Source organism: Cornus florida, unplaced genomic scaffold (genome assembly GCF_030987335.1).
Source record: "Cornus florida cultivar Cherokee Brave unplaced genomic scaffold, ASM3098733v1 CherokeeBrave_3.0.0_Hap2_Chr05, whole genome shotgun sequence".
In the NCBI taxonomy this organism is placed as follows: domain Eukaryota; kingdom Viridiplantae; phylum Streptophyta; class Magnoliopsida; order Cornales; family Cornaceae; genus Cornus; species Cornus florida.
Window position 1 is genome coordinate 102,147,914 of NW_026775575.1, and position 20,900 is coordinate 102,168,813.

Here is a 20,900-nt window from a genome sequence, read left to right on the forward strand (position 1 = left end):
TGTTCCCTCGACGTGTTCTACCATTCCCCCTTATTAGAATTCATTTCTGACCACTTCTTGAGTTTGGGTTTGAAGTCAAGTTGTTATTTTCATGGGGGCTTCCTTCGGATTCATGTAGATCGTATTGTCCCTGTCAAAACCCTTCGATTTCGGCGGATTCGGAACACTTTTCTTCCGGTGGGGATTTGGGGTTTTCATCTCAAATTGAGGTAGGGGGAGTTATAATTTACTTTCTTGCAGTATTACATGCTTGTGATGCTTATACAACTTGATTACATTCTTGAATCACAAAATCTAGAGATTTTATTATTTATTTTTCTTGTGAAGGATTTAATTTTCCCGATTGTCCATAACTTTGTTTAATCATGTGGCATGATAGAATATTACCCCTTGATATGTAGATTGACATATATTAAATCTAGATTATTTGGACAAGTAACGAAGATTTTATTTAATATTTATCTTGAATAAAATATTAAATCATGTGGCCTTATCTAGCTTTAAATCAACATGTGATAGCATATTATATTAGGCTTTAGTATGCTCTTCAACATAGATTAATTTGAGAGTAATCAGAGAAGTTTTGAAATCTAGTAATATTTAATTAATTAGATTAATTAAATTGCTCCAAGTGTACCATTCATCCCGTTGGATTTTCGATTTGAAATTCTTGATATGCATGTCATATAGTTTCACATATATTAAATCTAGAATATTTGATTAGGTTTTGAAACCTTTCAATTATTATGTTTCTAGTATTAAAGTTTAATACTCATGGCCGTACCTTGCATGAAATGTACTTGTACCGTATTCTTAAATCAAGTTGTGACATGTTGTATAACATATATTAAATTGAGGTCATTTGGATGACTTTTAAAATCTAGAGATTTTAATTAAATGAAATAATTAAAATCCATTTAATGGTTCTATGCACTTGATTAAGTTTCTAACCTTGTATTCATGATTTTCTTGATAAGTTTCTTCACGTGTATTACTTTGAGCATAATCGGATAAGTTTTGAAACTTACATTTATTTATTTTCCTTGTATGGAACTTGACTCACATGGTTGTGTCATGTATGAAATGAACTTGAAACTTGACATTGAACTTGGCCTTGACATGATTCTTGACATAACGTGCTCGTAGAACATTTGGACTTGACATGTAACCTTGATAATTTAATCCCTTAAGTAGATTAAATTTCATTTTATGTCTCCCTCGAGTTAATCATGCCTTGATATCATATATCTAGACTTCTTGTATCTTGGTTTCATTAATGTGCTTAATGAATATGCTCATTTGTTTCGGAATGGTTTATTCACACATACGTTGTTTAGTATACAATTGAATCATGTATCTTATACTTATGGTATATTTGCTTCGATGGATTCCATGTGCTATTTATCTTGGTTGTAGTCTATATAAATGCACACATTGATTTCTTGACATTTCACATGCCATCATAGTTAAGAACTTAGGGCATGACTTGTGTGTTCCAAAATCTTGGTTATGCATGATATATGGTTAATGCATTTCTTTTATTTTGATACAATCTTGACTTGCACAACTTGTTGATTTTGGGACTTGGGATATCAATCAAGAATTGACATGGCTAGGACTCGGTTATAGTACGAGGTAATGTCCCTCTACATTATAATGCGCACTAGGGGAAAGGTACCCATGGGTTAGTAGCCCTAAAGTGATCTCAAGAGTACGGCTTTAATCCGGGCGATATCCAAGTTTCCACATTGGTTGATTTCACTCTTTAAATTTCAAGTTACTATTCCTTGAAGATTTAAACTTTTCGTGTATGTGAAATGCACCAATCTTGTCTCATTGCATTGATTTTATGCTACATTCGTGATTTAACTCCTTAAATTTCAAGTGTTGTATTCCTTGAAGATTTAATACTCTTTTCGTGTTATGTGGTAGATTCTACCCATGTTTAAATGCATAGATATTATGCCTTGCTCCTGACTCCATGTATCTTCCTTTTCGTGTTTTATGGAATATCCCATCTTTGTTTAATTGCGTAGATATTATGCATTATCCTTGATGTCATGTGTAACTCTTTTCGTGTTATGTGAATGGTTCTAACTTTGTCTAATAACATAGATATTATGTCATGTTCTTGATTTCGTGTATTAACCCTATCGTGTTAATTGGAATGCTCCAATCATGTTAATTATATTGATAATGCAATTCATGATAATCTATGTTCAAGTATCCTTCTTATCGTGTTCTTGGATTATTCCAACTTTGATTTGTTTCATATATGTATATATATCATGATTCTTGTTGATTATACTCTAGGATAGCTTAGGATGATCCTTGAGTCTAATCTTTAACATAGACGTTAGGTAGCATGATCCCTTTTGAAATATATCATGTTAGTCCTAAAAATCTCTAAAGAAATCGAGTCGATGCATGCTCATTCTCTACGAGTAAACTTGTTTACTCACCCTGAAGTTACTGGGGGTTTTGATCAGGTATGAAGACATGGTTTGTGATGTTTCTGTTCATTAGGATGGTTTCTAGCTTTTTAGTTTCTATTTCATGCAAATATTAGCATGTAATATCATTTTATAGCCTTTTATATAAAACTTGTATTATGTGCTTAAGCACACTTTTTGATATTCATTCTATGTATATAATTTGTGGCCAAGGGCCAAACTTTATTTCAAAATCCATGAATATTCATGAATGTTGAATTTTGCCTTTAATGAGAAAAGTATGAAAATTAGGGTTTTGATATGTCATTTACGCACCGGTGTGTGCATTGTGTATGTAATTCATCCTTTGGCATTCATTTACCATATGTGAGGTGTGGAATGTAATACCCCTACTTTAAAAAGGGATAAAATTGGAATTTAAATGTTATTTTATGTGCATTTTTTTTTTATTTATTAATTTTATGATTAAGTGCTTATGTGGCAAATTGTTTATTTGTGTGTATTAATTGATTTATTTGTTAATTATTTATTTGCGTTTATTATTTTGGTTTAATTGCCTTAGTTGAATTATTTAACATTATTTGCATTAATTGACTTAATTGGATAATTTGATTTAATTGATTTATTATTGTTTTATTAAATGGAATTTAATTGTAGGTTTTTGTTATGGGCCAACTCGGATTAAGTTTAGGGCTCTATCTCAATGTGACAAGGATTAGGGTTTTAGTATTTAGTTTATAAATACACCATTATGCGTTAAGCTAGGGTTTTACGATATATCACATAGCATATACACGTAGAGGGTTCTGCAAAATACAGAGAGATACAGAGTAAGGTTTGAGAGAATAGAGCAAATTGTGAGTTCTCGACTGAGGTTTCAAGGCCAAACCTAGGAGAAGGAAAGGGCAGAGGTAATAGGAGGCTAAACAGTGTTGCAGTGGTCACCGGAAAGTCTAGGAGGAAGACGACGTTGAAAGGTTTCAAATCGGAACCGAAAGGTAAGTTCTATCTTCCTCTTACCCTTTAGGCCGTGTTCTGTGCACCTAGATAATCTCTAGGGTTTAACTAATCAGTAATTGGAACTTACGTGTTTATATATATATTTCATTGATGATATGTTTGCCTTAAAACAAATCTGTTACAAAGTATGTAACACTGGTTCCAGTTTTCTGCCTTTTAAGCATGTTGTAACTTTAATTTTTGTAGTTAATTTAAACTACTGTAAACAAAGTATAAGAATGCTATTGGGGTATATAAAACTCATAGGGATGCTATTATTCTATTTTAATTACTTGTTGCAATCCGTTTTAATTTGCACATGGTTCCAGTGTTCATGCTAACAGCATGTTAAGTTGGGTAGCAAACTTAAGCTTTGTAATTGATTTAAATTGCTATAATCAAACCCTGGGGATGCTATTAGGAGGGTATTAGATCCTTAAGATCAGTTTAAGAAACCAACAGAGGGGTAGGAATTGATCGGAGAAGGAGCAGATTGACGGAAACGGAGCTGAACTGGAGGCTCTCAAGAGGGAGAAAGCCGGCTCTAGAAAGTCAAGAGCCGGCTCCCCTTCAGCAAGAGCCAGCTCCTAGGGAATTGGAGCCGGCTCCAATAGGGGAAGAGCTGGCTCTTCCATTCCAAGAGCCGGCTTCAATTTGTTTTACGTCCAGAAAGTGTTTTCTAGGGCTCTGTTTGGTGTTTTGAGCACTGTTTGAGCTTTTGAGTGATGCTAATGAACTGTAGGGACTTAACAGAGGATCTAAGTAGTTAATTTTAAGTGTTATTAAACTTATTGTTGTATGGTTTAAGTCTCTAAGACAAAGGATGAAGCAGTGTAAAAATATACAACGGTGTATGCTACTAACAGAGAAAGGAACTAAATGGCTTGATTAAATTTTAGAAATTTAATGAGACTTCACAGGGGGATTAAATAGTTAATTTTGGGTGTTATTAAGACCCTAAATTGATTTAAGGTTAATTCTAAATTAACGGATCAAACTGTATAACACTTATGTACAATTGTATACGGTTAGTGGATGGATGAAGTTTTAAATGCTTAAGCTTATTTTTAGGCATTCCAGTGGGATTTAATATATTTATAAAATGGGTTTAAATATATTATAGGGTCATTGGTGTGTTAGATGTGATCTATGCATACTCTGGATGTTAGTTGTTGATTTATTAAATCATCTCCTGCAACTATATGGTTAACTGTTTGGATTTAGATTACTGAAACTTTAAACAGTTTCTTACAATGGTTTGGATATTGGTTTGGACTGTAAATTGCTAAACTTTAATTTAGGTGTTGTAATTTACTTGGTTTGGATGCCGATTGTGAAATCTTATATATTATTCTGCAATCAACTGGATTAGGGTTTTGAACTGAAATTGCTATAATATTGTATAAACGATGCTGCAATTACTTGGCTTTGGTTTTGGATTTAATTTATTTGCTTATTATATATATGTGGTAATTTACATGGATATGGAGGATTGTATGAATCGGTATGGGACGGTGACATACTAGGTATGGATTAGTTAAAACACTAATACTACCTAATTTGGAATGAGTTGGATTAACCATACAAAGGTTAAGTCCTACTTAAATGGATGTATATAAACCGGTATGGGACGGTGTCATATTAGGGATGGCTTAGTTCAAAACACTAAGACCTACCTATATTGGGAATGGATTAGTTCAAAACACTAAGTCCTACCCAAATTGGATTAAGGTATGGATTAACCCTAATGGTTAAGTCCATCATCTATTTGTGTCATATCAATTGAGAACTGAATGACCTATTTGGTTTCAGGATGGATTTGTTATACATATTCAGACCCCTATATATATGGTTGATATTTTGTATTAGAAGGAGTATGGACTTTACATATATAATATACGTGCCATGGTATGAGCTTGAGTCTCAGGACCATGGTTAGGGCGCGTATATCGCCTGGGATGGATAACTGGACATAAGTGTTGTTCCCTGGTAGGTCTAGGTAGTCATGTCCACCTTAGGGTGCGTATTTGCATATTGCCTTCTATTCAGGCTGAGACAGACCTACTGGACTAGTGAGCGTCCTATAGTGTGTACTATATACATATATGGACTACTCTAGCTATTGTTGAGATATCTAAGGTGTATCTGCATATCGGGTCACTGTGTGGATTGCAGTTAGATTAGAACTTGCTCGTGGGCCTGACCCACCCTTCTATTATTTTTTTTACAGGTGTTCGTTAGCTCCAGTCATAGAGCTAGATCGTGCTAAGCAGATACAGTCATTCACTCCACTGTTGGCATAGGATTGTATTTCATATGGTAAAATTGAGTTTTATTTCCAGTTCTTTTGAATACAGTTGGGATTTGAATAAGGGTCCACTAGATGGAATCCCGAGTTGTATATAGAGGATCAGTTGTATCATAAAGGTTATTTATTAATGAAATTTTATTTCGGGATTTCATTCAATGGATTATCATTTTAGTTTTCTATTCAGCAAATTTTATTTATTCTTATTTACTTTAAAATTGTACTCTGTGTTCATTAATTGCTAATTTGTTTGATATTCTCGGGTAATCGGGCGTGGGCCTGGCCAACCCGCATCAGGAAATCTGGGAGTATTATAGTTGGTATCAGAGCACTCCAGGTTCTAGTGTCCTTAGGAGTGTTTTCATAATAGGACTTCCACGTTGTGTCTCTTAAAATTTAGAGCCATATTAGGATTGGTTGTATTTTACTTACGGTTCGTTAGGAGGAACGGATGTCAATTATATTCCATAGTTATGGCATGGTTGACACTAGGATAAGGATGGGGTCCACGACGAAAGCAATACGGACCTAACGGAGTAAAGGAGTATGTTGTCGATTTCTTTGCAAGAAACAGAACTTAGGATTGAAGGCTTAGTTCCAAGATTAGCATTGCTTAGAAAGTATACGCCATGGAAGGATTAAGGTGTAGGTGGTAGATCACCGTTCATCGGGACCAACACAATTTCAGTTGTGTTCAAAGAGGAGAAAAGCGAAGAGTATGATTCTGAAGAGGATCCTAAGGTAGGAGATTTCGGCGTATCCAAGAAAAGGGATACTGAAATTTGAGGATGACAAATCGCACAAATGTGTTTTCATTCACCAGTAGTATAGTGAATGATACTGGTAAAGTTGGTGTGAACCAATCTACATATGGATGAATTTTTGTATCATGTCTTAAGGAGTTAATTGAAAAGTACTCTTTAGGAGTTTGGGAATCGGATGGAGTTCTTGTCAGAACAAAGACGTGATTTTATATCACATTCTGGAGCATACGGGAATTAGGATGTAACGTGCTAAATTGCTTTAATAAAGCCATAATAGACGGTTTGCGTATTAGGTAGATGAGGGTTAAGCCATTGGATATTTGCTTAAGCAAACGATTGTGCAGTTAAGCTACGGTTAATGGATCAGTTTCAGGATTGGATAATTACCAACGAAACTATGGAACAGACTTTTGCGAACTTGAGTTCAAAGGAGTTTTCTTCTTTGGAATGGAGGATATCTTAAAAAGGATTATATTTTTGTTGTTTTATGTGTTGTGTGTATCTACGTGTTTCATTTTTGTTATTATATGTGTCATTTTGATTGTTACGTGTTTCGATTTTGATATTACGTGTTCATTTTTGTTAATTAATCCAGATTAGGAGTATGGATTGGTCGGGGACACAAGTATATGTTCACTTTTGGATTTCGCATTAGTTCTACATGGCACTTACAATGGAGGAGATACTTGGGATAGGTATCCTAGGTTTTTATGGGAAGTTGTAAGTGTTTTTTTTTGACTTCTCATATTGTTGGCACAGGGAGGATAGTATGATAACGTAAAAGGTTTAGTATTTTATATGGTACAGACTTCTTACCTGTTGATTTGACATGGAAGCGGGGGGTTATACAATTAGACCCTAACTTCATTTAAGGATACGTTAGAGAGATATACTCTTCTTTGTAGTGGATTACGCGCAGTTTGGAGGCGGTAATAGGATATGGTAACTAATTCCATTCATACACTAACGATTTTCCTGTTAAGGAACAGTTGATTGGGTTGTCTTCCATATCGGAAGCAAGGAGCGTGATTAAGGAAGGTCAGTTTTTATGTCTTAATTAGATTAATTTTTTATGAATGGTGTTTCTCCGTTTAAGCGGTAACCTATCGATTTGTGTTTTCAAACATTGGGATGGGATGCATAGAAGTTTTACATATCTATGTTATGGAACTTGTAGGAATATGGACCTTTACCCTATATCAAAATTTGGGTACGGATGAGTAGTTGTTAAATACAACTTACATGTTGGATAATTTTTGTGTGTCCTGTATATCGGACATATATATTTTTCTTTACGGATTTCGAAATCAGTGGAGCCCTTACACGGAGGCAAAATCCACAACGGAATGGAGTAAAAAGTTTAATCAAACTAATTCAGAGTTTCGTGAATTCCGAGGACGGAATTCCTTTTGTTAGGGAGGAAGAATGTAATACCCCTACTTTAAAAAGGGATAAAATTGGAATTTAAGTGTTATTTTATGCGCATTTTTTTTTTATTAATTTTATGATTAAGTGCTTATGTGACAAATTGTTTATTTGTGTGTATTAATTGATTTATTTGTTAATTATTTATTTGCGTTTATTATTTTGGTTTAATTGCCTTAGTTGAATTATTTAACATTATTTGCATTAATTGACTTAATTGGATAATTTGATTTAATTGATTTATTATTGTTTTATTAAATGGAATTTAATTGTAGGTTTTTGTTATGGGCCAACTCGGATTAAGTTTAGGGCTCTATCTCAATGTGACAAGGATTAGGGTTTTAGTATTTAGTTTATAAATACACCATTATGCGTTAAGCTAGGGTTTTACGATATATCACATAGCATATACACGTAGAGGGTTCTGCAAAACACAGAGAGATACAGAGTAAGGTTTGAGATAACAGAGCAAATTGTGAGTTCTCGACTAAGGTTTCAAGGCCAAACCTAGGAGAAGGAAAAGGCAGAGGTAATAAGAGGCTAGACAGTGTTGCAGTGGTCACCGGAAAGTCTAGAAGGAAGACGACGTTGAAAGGTTTCAAATCGGAACCGAAAGGCAAGTTCTATCTTCCTTTTTCCCTTTGGGCCGTGTTCTGTGCACCTAGATAATCTCTAGGGTTTAACTAATCAGTAATTGGAACTTACGTGTTTATATATATATTTCATTGATGATATGTTTGCCTTAAAACAAATCTGTTACAAAGCATGTAACACTGGTTCCAATTTTCTGCCTTTTAAGCATGTTGTAACTTTAATTTTTGTAGTTAATTTAAACTATTGTAAACAAAGTATAAGAATGCTACTGGGGTATATAAAACTCATAGGGATGCTATTATTCTATTTTAATTACTTGTTGCAATCCGTTTCAATTTGCACATGGTTCCAGTGTTCATGCTAACAGCATGTTAAGTTGGGTAGCAAACTTAAGCTTTGTAATTGATTTAAATTGCTATAATCAAACCCTGGGGATGCTATTAGGAGGGTATTAGATCCTTAAGATCAGTTTAAGAAACCAACAGAGGGGTAGGAATTGATCGGAGAAGGAGCAGATTGACGGAAACGGAGCAGAGATGAACTGGAGGCTCTCAAGAGGGAGAAAGCCGGCTCTAGAAAGTCAAGAGCCGGCTCCCCTTCAGCAAGAGCCGGCTCCTAGGGAATTGGAGCTGGCTCCAATAGGGGAAGAGCCGGCTCTTCCATTCCAAGAGCCGGCTCCAATTTGTTTTACGTCCAGAAAGTGTTTTCTAGGGCTCTGTTTGGTGTTTTGAGCACTGTTTGAGCTTTTGAGTGATGCTAATGAACTGTAGAGACTTAACAGAGGATCTAAGTAGTTAATTTTAAGTGTTATTAAACTTATTGTTGTATGGTTTAAGTCTCTAAGACAAAGGATGAAGCAGTGTAAAAATATACAACGGTGTATGCTACTAACAGAGAAAGGAACTAAATGGCTTGATTAAATTTTAGAAATTTAATGAGACTTCACGGGGGGATTAAATAGTTAATTTTGGGTGTTATTAGGACCCTAAATTTATTTAAGGTTAATTCTAAATTAACGGATCAAACTATAAAACACTTATGTACAATTGTATACGGTTAGTGGATGGATGAAGTTTTAAATGCTTAAGCTTATTTTTAGGCATTCCAGTGGGATTTAATATATTTATAAAATGGGTTTAAATATATTATAGGGCCATTGGTGTGTTAGATGTGATCTATGCATGCTCTGGATGTTAGTTGTTGATTTATTAAATCATCTCCTGCAACTATATGGTTAACTGTTTGGATTTAGATTACTGAAACTTTAAACAGTTTCTTACAATGGTTTGGATATTGGTTTGGACTGTAAATTACTAAACTTTAATTTAGGTGTTGTAATTTACTTGGTTTGGATGCCGATTGTGAAATCTTATATATTATTCTGCAATCAACTGGATTAGGGTTTTGAACTGAAATTACTATAATATTGTATAAACGATGCTGCAATTACTTGGCTTTGGTGTTGGATTTAAATTACTTGCTTATTATATATATGTGGTAATTTACATGGATATGGAGGATTGTATGTACCGGTATGGGACGGTGACATACTAGGTATGGATTAGTTAAAACACGAATCCTACCTAATTTGGAATAAGTTAGATTAACCATACAAAGGTTAAGTCCTACTTAAATGGATGTATATGAACAGGTATGGGACGGTGTCATATTAGGGATGGCTTAGTTCAAAACACTAAGACCTACCTATATTGGGAATGGATTAGTTCAAAACACTAAGTCCTACCCAAATTGGATTAAGGTATGGATTAACCTTAATGGTTAAGTCCATCATCTATTTGTGTCATATCAATTGAGAACTGAATGACCTATTTGGTTTCAGGATGGATTTGTTATACATATTCAGACCCCTATATATATGGTTGATATTTTGTATTAGGAGGAGTATGGACTTTACATATATAATATACGTGCCATGGTATGAGCTTGAGTCTCAGGACCATGGTTAGGGCGCGTATATCGCCTGGGATGGATAACTGGACATAAGTGTTGTTACCTGGTAGATCTAGGTAGTCATGCCCACCTTAGGGTGCGTATTTGCATGTTGCCTTCTATTCAGGCTGAGACAGACCTACTGGACTAGCGAGCGTCCTATAGTGTGTACTATATACATATATGGACTACTCTAGCTATTGTTGAGATATCTAGGGTGTATCTGTGTATCGGGTTACTGTGTGGATTGCAGTTAGATTAGAACTTGTTCGTGGGCCGACCTACCCTTCTATTATTTTTTTTACAGGTGTTCGTTAGCTCCAGTCATAGAGCTGGATCGTGCTGAGCAGATACAGTCATTCACTTCACCGTTGGCATAGGATTGTATTTCATATGGTAGAATTGAGTTTTATTTCCAGTTCTTTTGAATATAGTTGGGATTTCAATAGGGGTCCACTAGATGGAATCCCGAGTTGTATATGGAGGATCAGTTGTATCATAAAGGTTGTTTATTAATGAAATTTTATTTCAGGATTTCATTCAATGGATTATCATTTTAGTTTTCTATTCAGCAAATTTTATTTATTCTTTTTTACTTTAAAATTGTACTCTGTGTTCGTTAATTGCTAATTTGTTTGATATCCTCGGGTAATCGAGTGTGGGCCTGGCCAACCCGCATCAGGAAATCTGGGGCTATTACACCAAGGGCCAAACAGCATTTAGTTTTCATTTTTGCATTTTAATTCACATATTGCATTTTTGGGCTAAAATAGTAGAAACCGAGCCTTTAAGGGTTCATTTTCAAATCGGGTGGTGTAAAGTGTGTTCCGACACCTCCACTAGGTCTCATTTATCTTGTATGAAGTGTGGCCAAGGGTTAAACGGTCATTTGAAACCATTTCCTAATTTTAGTTTTCAAATTTCCCATTTCTAGTTCATTTTTGCCTTTTTGGCCGTTGAGGGGTCAAATTTTGCATCAGTGGTATTTTTAAACCGTGGACTATTGTAGCACGTTAAGGTAAGTTACGTTTGCGTGCATGGTTGTTTCTGGGCAAACCTTCTCCTTTGGTGAAACGAGCCTCATATGGATTCATTTTGTACTTTTGTTGCATAATCTGATTTTAGGACATTCTTGGGTTTTCCTTCGGGAAATAAATTTCGTTCTTGACATGGTCACATAGAAAAGGTGATTTTAGGGGGGGGTTTCTTCACAACATTTTTTCCAGAAAATGTCATCTCGAACCCGAAAACACCGCGCCAAAATCTAATTTCTTGTGCGCATTTGTACTGTTTGAACAAGTATGTTGTAGGGGCATTTTGGGGATTTCACGTCAAAAATAAATTTTTTTTTTTGACATGGTCAGCTTGGAAAAATTATTTTGGGGGGGGGGGGGGGTTTCTTCTTTATATTTTTGCAAAAAAGATCGTTTAGTACCTCAAAACGGCACACGAACTTCAGCATTTTCCCCAGGTTACTATTCACGGCCACGGCGACATCAAAACTTTGTTTTGACTTTTCTCTTCCATTCGAACTCCGAATCAAGTGATTCTTGAGTCTAACTTGATTAATTTTTTGCTGTCTTCCCAGCGGTGTGCTCGATAGCGCCCGATTTTATTTTTTTCAGAAATAACTATTTTGCCCTTGAGGCTATTTTTATCCGATTTTCTTGTAATTCGCTTCCGCTACTTTCTTTTGAGTTCCGTAACTTCACGGGAAGTCATGGATGTGTCTTGAGAATAATTTACATTCTAGGGACGTCATTTCTATGTGAAATGACTATTTTGCCCCCGGGGGCTTATTTGTCATATTTTTGGCTTTTTACTTCCGCATCAGTTCTCATTAAGTTCCACGACCTCATGGAAGGTCACTTTGACTTAGAGTCTTGTTTCTGTTTTCGCTTCCGCATATCGAATCCATTATCAGGTCAATCTTCGGTTCATCATAAGACACGTTGGTCTAAAAACTAGGGTCGTCATAATACATATATGGACTATTCTAGTTATTATTGAGCTATCTAGGATGTATCTGCGTATCGAGTTTTTGTATGGATCGTAGTAGGATAGGACTTGCATGTGGGCCTAACCCACTCTCTTATTTTTCAGGTGTTCGTCAGTTCCAGGGTTAGAGCTTGATCGTACAGAGCAGATACAGTGACTCACTCCTCTGACTACGTAGGACTGTTTTCTATATTTAGCGTTGAATTTTTATTACAGTTATTTCCTTTCCAGTTTGGGATTTTATTAGGGGTCCACTTGATGGATTCCCGAGTTGTTAAATTAATGAAGTTATTTTGGATTATTGGATTTTAACAATAGTAACATTTGAGGATTTTTATAATTAAAATTCTTTTCAGCTTATTATTTTATTCTTATTTCATTTTTGTATTCCGCGCTTATTTATATATTGATTGTTTGGTATCCCTCGGATCTGTGCTCGGACTTAATTACTCGTGTATCACATTGAGCTACCTAGGCCCAGACGACACCATAGAGGTGCTATGTGGTCGGGGAAAGTTAGCCAACCCTCCCTTTGTGACGCTTTGGAGGTGCCTTGGATCGGATCATACTAACGGTTTAGAAGTTAAAACGGTATTGTTTCATAAATGAGGAGCGACATTGCATGGCATGGCATTGCATTGGCATACATCGTATATTTGGTGGTTAGACGACTTGCGTATGTACTTGTTGATTATTATCATTATTTTACTTGTTTTCCCAAGGCATGATCTCATTTACTTCTACTCTATTGCTTATGTGGATTCACATGGTCATAAGAGGTGCATCTTAGACATTTCCTACTGAGCTTATGCTCACCCCATTATTTTAACACTTTTCAAGTTTGGAAAAAGAAGGGGCGGGCGACAACCCATCGTAAATTAAGACTAGACTAGAACTCTTATCTTGTTGTCTTTTGTATAGAACATGATCATGTACCTTTTATAAAAATAAAAAAAATTAAGTATAACTTGTATAGTGTTGGAATAATAGAATTTGTGTAAATAAATATATATCATGGATTGTAACTTAATTGAAGTGATTCCTTGTTGGAAGAAATGGAAGAACGGGACATCTTATGTGTATGTGTTGATTTTGGGGATGTTGTATATTATTGCATTGTGCGTTGAGATAAGATAAATTAGTTTTGAGGCCAAGTAAAGACCATTGCATTTTATATGTATTTCAGCAGGTCATAGTAGGACTTTTTCTGTAGAGGTCATGCCGAGATTTTTTTTTTTTTTATTATTTTTTTGGTCGTTACAGACCTGACGAAGTCAAGTTAGCTAACTATGATAATATTTTAAAGGTACCTGAAAATAATGAGATCTCAATAAATTACAAAAAGAAATGGAACAAAAATGAAATTGTCGTGGACACTATATTATCTTATACAAGTGCTGTTAATATAAATAATGTGGATCCGGAACCTCAAAATGTTGAAGAAAGTTGTCGAAGACATGATTAGCCATCATGAAAAAAAGAAATATAGGCAGAGCTAATTGTATTAGCTAGACGAGAAGTCTTTGGATCTATGGTCCAGACACCTGAGGGTGTAAAGCCTGTTGGGTATAACTAGGTATTTGTACAAAGATAGAATGAGAATAATGAAATTATAAGATTTAAAGACCGACTGGTTGCTCAAACTTTCTCACAGAAACCAAGTATTAATTATGAGAAGATATACTCTCTAGTGATTGATGCAATCATATTTCGATTCTTAATTAATTTAGCAGTCACAGATGACTCGATATGTATATTGTGAACGTGGTTACAATATTTTTATATAGCTCACTAAATAGTGATATTATATAATAAAAAAATCCTTGAAGGATTTAAAATGCCTGAAACAAAACTACGTAGTATGTACTCGATAAAATTACAACGATCCTTATATGGATTGAAGCGATCTGGGCGAATGTGGTACAATCGCCTTAGCGAGTACTTACTTAAATAAGGGTATGAGAACAATCATCTTTGTCCATGCATTTTTATTAACAAATCATAATTTGGTTTTGTTATTGTTGTAGTATTTGTTGATGATCTGAATCTTATGGGAGCATTGGATGAGATCGAAAAGACAGTCACTTATTTAAAGAAAGAATTCGAAATGAAAGATTTAGGAAAGACAAAATTTTGCTTTGGGCTGTAGGTTGAACATTTTTCGAGCGGTATTCTCATCTATCAATCAAAATATACAGAAAAGGTTTTGAAACATTTTTATATGGATAAAGCCCATCCATTGAGCTCTCCAATGGTTGTCCGATCACTTAACGTCAAAAAAGATCATTTTCGTCCTCGAAAGAATGATGAAGAACTCATTGGTCCTGAAGTGCCATATCTTAGTGCGATTGGTGCTCTTATGTATTTTGCAAATTGCACCCGGCCTGACATAGTCTTTTCAGTTAATTTGTTAGCAAGGTACAGTTCTGCACCAACCCGTAAACATTGGAATGGAATCAAACACATATTGCGATATCTTTATGGTACAATTGATATGGAATTGTTTTATTCAAAAGAATCAAATTCTCAATTAATTGGATATGCAGATGCCGGCTATCTCTCTGACCCACATAAAACTCATTCAAAAACAGGATATGTGTTTACCTATGACGGCACTGTTGTATCATGGTGATCTATGAAACATACAATGATTGCAACTTCTTCAAATGATTTTGAGATACTCGCAATACATGAGGCAAACAGTGAATGCATTTAGTTGAGATCAATGATCCAACATATTCGAACAACATGTGGTCTCTCATCAATAAAAGATAGCCCAACAGTATTATATGAAGATAATGCGGTATACATTGCACAGATGAAAGAAGTGTATATTAAAAGTGACAGGACCAAGCACATTTCACCAAAATTCATTTATGCACATGAACGCCAGAAAAATGGTAATGTTAATATTCAAAAGATATGTTCATATGAAAATCTAGCAGATTTATTTACTAAAACGCTTCCAATTATAACATTCAAAAAGCTGGTGTACAACATTGGAATGCGTCAACTAAAGGATTTTCAGGGTTGATCTAATACAACAATGAGAGGGAGCAATTAATTGAAGAGGTATTGACATACTGTACTCTTTTTCCTTCATCCAGATTTTATCCCATTGAATTTTTCTGGCAAGGTTTTAATGAGGCAGTTTTAATCTATACAATATCATTTTCAAATACACAAGAATATTATACTCTTTTTATTTCGCTAGGGTTTTGTCCCACTGGGTTTTCCTTAGCAAAGTTTTAACGAGGCATTTTCTGAGTGTAATATTGTGGACCCCAAGGGAGAGTGTTATATTTATTTGTGGAGTCCAGTACTTCTATTTGGTATATAGAATGAAGGAATTGAGTGGCAGTGCAACTTGTTGTATAAGCTGCTTGCTGCCCACGAAAATTATGCCTATAAATAGGCTTATACGTATACAAATGGATTGTGAAGGAAATACAAAAGGCAGCTCTCTCCCTCTCTTTCTCATCTTTACATCTCTTTCTCATCTTTACATATTTCTTTATTTGTATCAATTAACACTTCAGTATCATATTTATAAGAAAATTGAAGAAACAAAAAATAGCTAATACAAAAAATATGATAATAAAAACAAATCAAAGAAATTATGAAAAAAAAGGGTACAAAAACAACGATATAATGTCAATAACACAATCTGAAAATAAGACAACTCATTAGCAATCACTATATGCATTCAAAATACTAAAATTAGAAAATCAACAGTAACATAACATGTTTGCTTTGTTTTCAACTATTAGCTTTAAGAAATGAAATGTCTTCACAAAAAATTGGCTATGGCATCCCTTCTAATTGTTAACTCCCTACTTTCTGCCCTCTCTTCTCTTTGTGTTTGTTGTTTTTCGGTTTGAAAATCATCATTGGTGTCTTGCATAATCCCCTCATTTGGACCAACTCCCATTATGTGGTTGTGTAAGATACAACATGCTAGTACCATAGTAACTCGAGTTGGATAGTCCCAAAAAAGCTCGGCATTAAGCATAAGGAAACATTTCTTTATTACACCAAAACCACATTTAGTAGAGGTCCGTAAAGAAGAGTGACGAAGATTGAACAACTCTCTTTCATTTTTCGGAGGACGGTTGCTATATTTTTTCAAATAATACCTAGCGCCGCGATATGGGGGAATAAATTCATTTCATATGCCGTAACCCGAATCAAGAAGAGAGCATTTACCTACAAATTAAATGTTAAATCATTATAATTAATTTATCATCCACGATTATACTCTAACGAATAGCCCAAAGTTAAACATTACCTTAGGGACTTGTAAGCGCTCTCTTTGTCTCGAAAGTGCATTACTTAGAATATAGGAATCATGTACAGATCCTTCCCAACCATCAAGCACATATGTGAACTTTAAGTCAAGAGATATCAGCTAGAACATTTTGTGTTGTTCCCCATTTTTCGGCCACAGAATTTTCATTGATCTTGGGGGGGGAGGGGAATCCCATCTATAGTTCCCACATAATTCTATTTACATTAGTTAGAAGAAAAGTTAGACAAACAAATAATTTATAATAAAAACATCACTAAGCTACTTAAACATTTATTGGTATATGAGAGAAAATAGCCTACCACTAGCGTAAGTAACAATTTCATTATTAGAATTGTTGGCCTTCAATGTTGTTCCGAAAAAAAAAAATGTGAGTATTTGAAGACTAATTAACTAATCACATGAAAGGAAAGAAATGATTAATTAATTATATACAATGCTCTATCAAGTATTTCTAAAAAACACGTAATTTATGAAATATCAACCAACAAATATTCACATATATAAGAGAATAACACAAACACACATTAAAAAAAAAAAAAAAAAAAAAACAAAGGAGTGATAGGTATCAATTTGGGCAGAAGGGAAGAGAGAGAGAGACTTGACGTAAAATATTTTTTTTGGAAATGATTTTTCTTTTTCAAGTAAAATATATTTTTTTATTTTCTAATATTTGGCAAAAGTTTTGGTTGAGATTAAGATCGAGTCCATTGGACGGAATGTGTAAAATAACTTGTCAAAAATTAATAAATAAGTTACTTTTATTAGATTTTAATATTTTTTTTTTTTGTAAATATTTTACGATAATCAAATATCAAAAAATAAAAAATTTATTTTACATCCAAACAAACACAAACAGAGTATAAATGATTCAAAATGGGTGAGGGGATCCATATCTCATCAGAAGTTGCCAATAGTCTACTGGACCTTCATTTGGGCCCATTTACATATCCTTTTATGCTAGCCCAGCTTTTATTCTGTGTTGGGCCCCCAGCCTTGGCGCGTCTTTGAGCAGTAGTTAATCAAGGGCACCATTGGTAACTAAAATCCAAAATAGCTTCAATAGTAAGCCTTTTAATCAAATCGGAGCGTCTATAGGTGCCGTTTAGCATCCAACGGCGACGATGGACCGTACGCCAACGTCTAATTTTCCTCAACGGTCGAAAATCTCAAAATATAGAAAATTCCCTAATTTGGAGATCTCTCCATTCGCTCCTTCTCTCTGTCTCTGTTATCACTCTCAAGAACCCTTCAAGAACACAAACATACATACTTGGTACTTCTCTCTCTCTCTGTCTCTCTCTCTCTGTCTCTAAAAAATCATTCATACCCATTACAGAAAAATGAGTATTCTTGAAGCCATAAACAACAACATATCAGATCTTCAGATATGGAACAACGCTGCATTCGACAATGGAGAATCCGAAGAATCATCCGCCATCAAAGCTTCTTGGTCTCCCCTGAAACCCTTATTGGTGAATCGATCCGAATCTCTTGATTCTGCTTCGAGCAAAGAAAATCAAAGTCCCGTGTTTGGGAAATCTCCTGTTCCTGTGAAATCTCCGGCACCGGTGAAGCCACTTCGCCCAAATGGCGCTATCGGAAACTCTCAAGGGAAGGCCACAAAGATCTTTTCCAAACAGGGTCTTGCAGAGAATTCATTTCCCAAGAATGGGACCGAACAGGAGTTTCGCGATGAGAAGAAGATCGATACAGAAATTGAGAAGATTGAGATGGAAATTTGCCGATTGTCTACCAGACTAGAGGCGCTTAAGGTTGAAAAGGCTGAACAGAATGCGAAAAAAGCCGGAAGGCCAGGAAGGGTTGTGCCGGCGAAGTTCATGGAACAGAAACAGAGCGTCAAGATTTCAGATGTAGTGAAAAAGATTGAAGAACCCTCTCAGTTGAGTGCTCGTACAAAGGTCCAGCGCCGAGGTCTGAGTTTAGGCCCATCGGAGATTGCTGCCGGAGTGCGTAGGGGTGTCAGTTTGGGCCCATCGGAGATAGTCGCCGGAGTTAAGTCCCGTCAATTGGGTAAGCCGGAAATCACCCCTGTTCAAGCAATACAAAATAGAAGAAAATCATGCTTTTGGAAGCTTCATGACATTGATGAAGAGAAGGTGAAGAAAGAAAGAGGAAAATGTTCGAGTGTTAGTCCTAAATCGCGGAAAACCATCTCCAAGATTCCACCTTCAAGACAAGCAGTGACCACTGTGGGATCACGGAAATCTCTGAAGAAAGATGAAGGGGTTCTCTCATCAATTCAGCCAAAGAAGCTCTTCAAAGATGGAGAAAAGTCAGTTCCTGCTAAGAAGCCATGGAAACAAGGTAGGGTCGTGGCGAGTCGGTATAACCAGAGCTCAGTTCAGAATTCGGCAATGAGAAAGAGGTCTTTACCGGAAAATGATAACGATGAGGTGAGGAAGAGCGAGAAGAAGCGTGCTTCATCGGTGGGAAGATCGCGTGGTACTCTGCCAGAACTAGGCCGTGATCAATGTATGGAGAGCAGAGTGAAGAAGAAGTGGGAAATTCCCAGTGCACCATTGATGGTCCCTGCAATTTTCCATGAAGAAATTTTGGTGGAAAATAGTTCTCCGTTGTCCATTAATAAGATTTCCGATATGCTTCCGAGGCTTAGGACTGCCCTTTGCACCATTGACAGTCCCCGGGATTCAGGACCAGCGAAAAGGGTGGCTGAATTGATTGGAAGTAGATCATACTTTTGCTCCGACGAAGAGATTGAGCCATCAGTTTGTCAAGCTTTGAGTTTTGCAGGAGGAGAGGTTGAAGATTGAAAAGTGGAAAATAAGGAGGTTCCTTTTTTTTATTATTATTTCTCCCCCTATCTCTCACTTTTTGAATTCTAGTTCTGAAATTTAGGTTCATTGATGTGCAACCTTCTAGTTTTGTCTTCTTTGTTATGCATAATGGGAAAGCTGTTCTCTTTATTCTCTGGATTGTTTAGATACTCATGACAATTGGGTAAGCAACTAAGCTTACTTTTGCTTCTGGCTTAATGGGATAAGATTTTCTCTTGCTTTGTAACTCTACTTGTAAAATAGATATGATCTGTATAACAATGGAGAGAGCTTGTTTTCTTTAATTGGGTTGTGAAATTTTAGTTTTGCACTGTCTTGGTTATGTTTATGCCATTGCTTTTCTTTGAGTATGATGTTTTTTTTGTCTTCCTTTTTTCCTTTCCTTGATCAGTTGTTTTAATTGTTTACTAAGATGGTTGATTAAATCTAGTTTTGAATATGAACTAGATAAGCTTCTTGTCAGTTATCTTATAAATCATTGAAATAGAGAAAAGCAAAATTGAATAATTGAAGCAGATTAAGATAACATTTGAGCAAATAGCAATAATGTGTGCATTAGGAATGGAATAAAAAAAGGTTTTTCTACCTGTGTGAGGGAAAGTGAGTGAAAATGCATATTTGAGATTGAGAACAACTATATGAGAACTGGGAGTGTACATTGAAGAAGCAAAAATTAGATTAAATTGTGATGGAAGAGATTCAAGAAAGTGTCTTGTTTACTTTACAATGTTAGAAGTTACTATTTTTGCTGCTACACAAAGTCAGTACTCACTTGTTCTTTGATCCTTGGCTGCCTTGTGGTCCTCTTGTTCAAACTACTACCGTCAACTCTAGGTATGATTTTATGGATGGGGTGTCCCTATATATGCTATGGTATCATCTATATTCTATCATCTCAGGCAGTCATTGGTCATGGCCTGCTTCTTGTGGAAATTCTCTTTTGCACATACCTTGAAATTCTTAGACTATGCTTTAGGCGCCCTTCTAATGGCCAAAGAACTAATCAAGAGTGGGCTCAGAATATTCCACATTGGTCAATCATTCGAAAGAAGGGCCCAGCTTTTCACCACTTCTCACCTGAATCCCGTCATCTTCTGTCTCCTGTTAGTGAGTGAGAAGTAAGTCAGAGGAAGAGTCTCCCCATCCTAGGTTCGTACACTATACGCTTTCCAACCTTTCATGGGCACTCTCAAACACAGTTTTTGCCTTTGGTTAGCTATTCAAGGGAAGCTTGCTTCTACTAAGATAGACCTATTTCTTAATTTCCTCGTGCAACCTAATGTA

General features: G+C 35.5%; 1 protein-coding gene across 1 annotated transcript; it reads left to right on the forward strand.

The window, feature by feature from the left end:
• Positions 1 to 18,017: 18,017 nt before the first annotated feature.
• On the forward strand, positions 18,018 to 19,900 carry LOC132308053 (uncharacterized). The gene has a single exon (XM_059806007.1). The coding sequence runs from the start codon at positions 18,141 to 18,143 to the stop codon at positions 19,590 to 19,592; it is 1,452 nt and encodes a 483-aa protein (XP_059661990.1). The 5' UTR covers positions 18,018 to 18,140; the 3' UTR covers positions 19,593 to 19,900.
• The last annotated feature ends 1,000 nt before the right edge of the window (positions 19,901 to 20,900 follow it).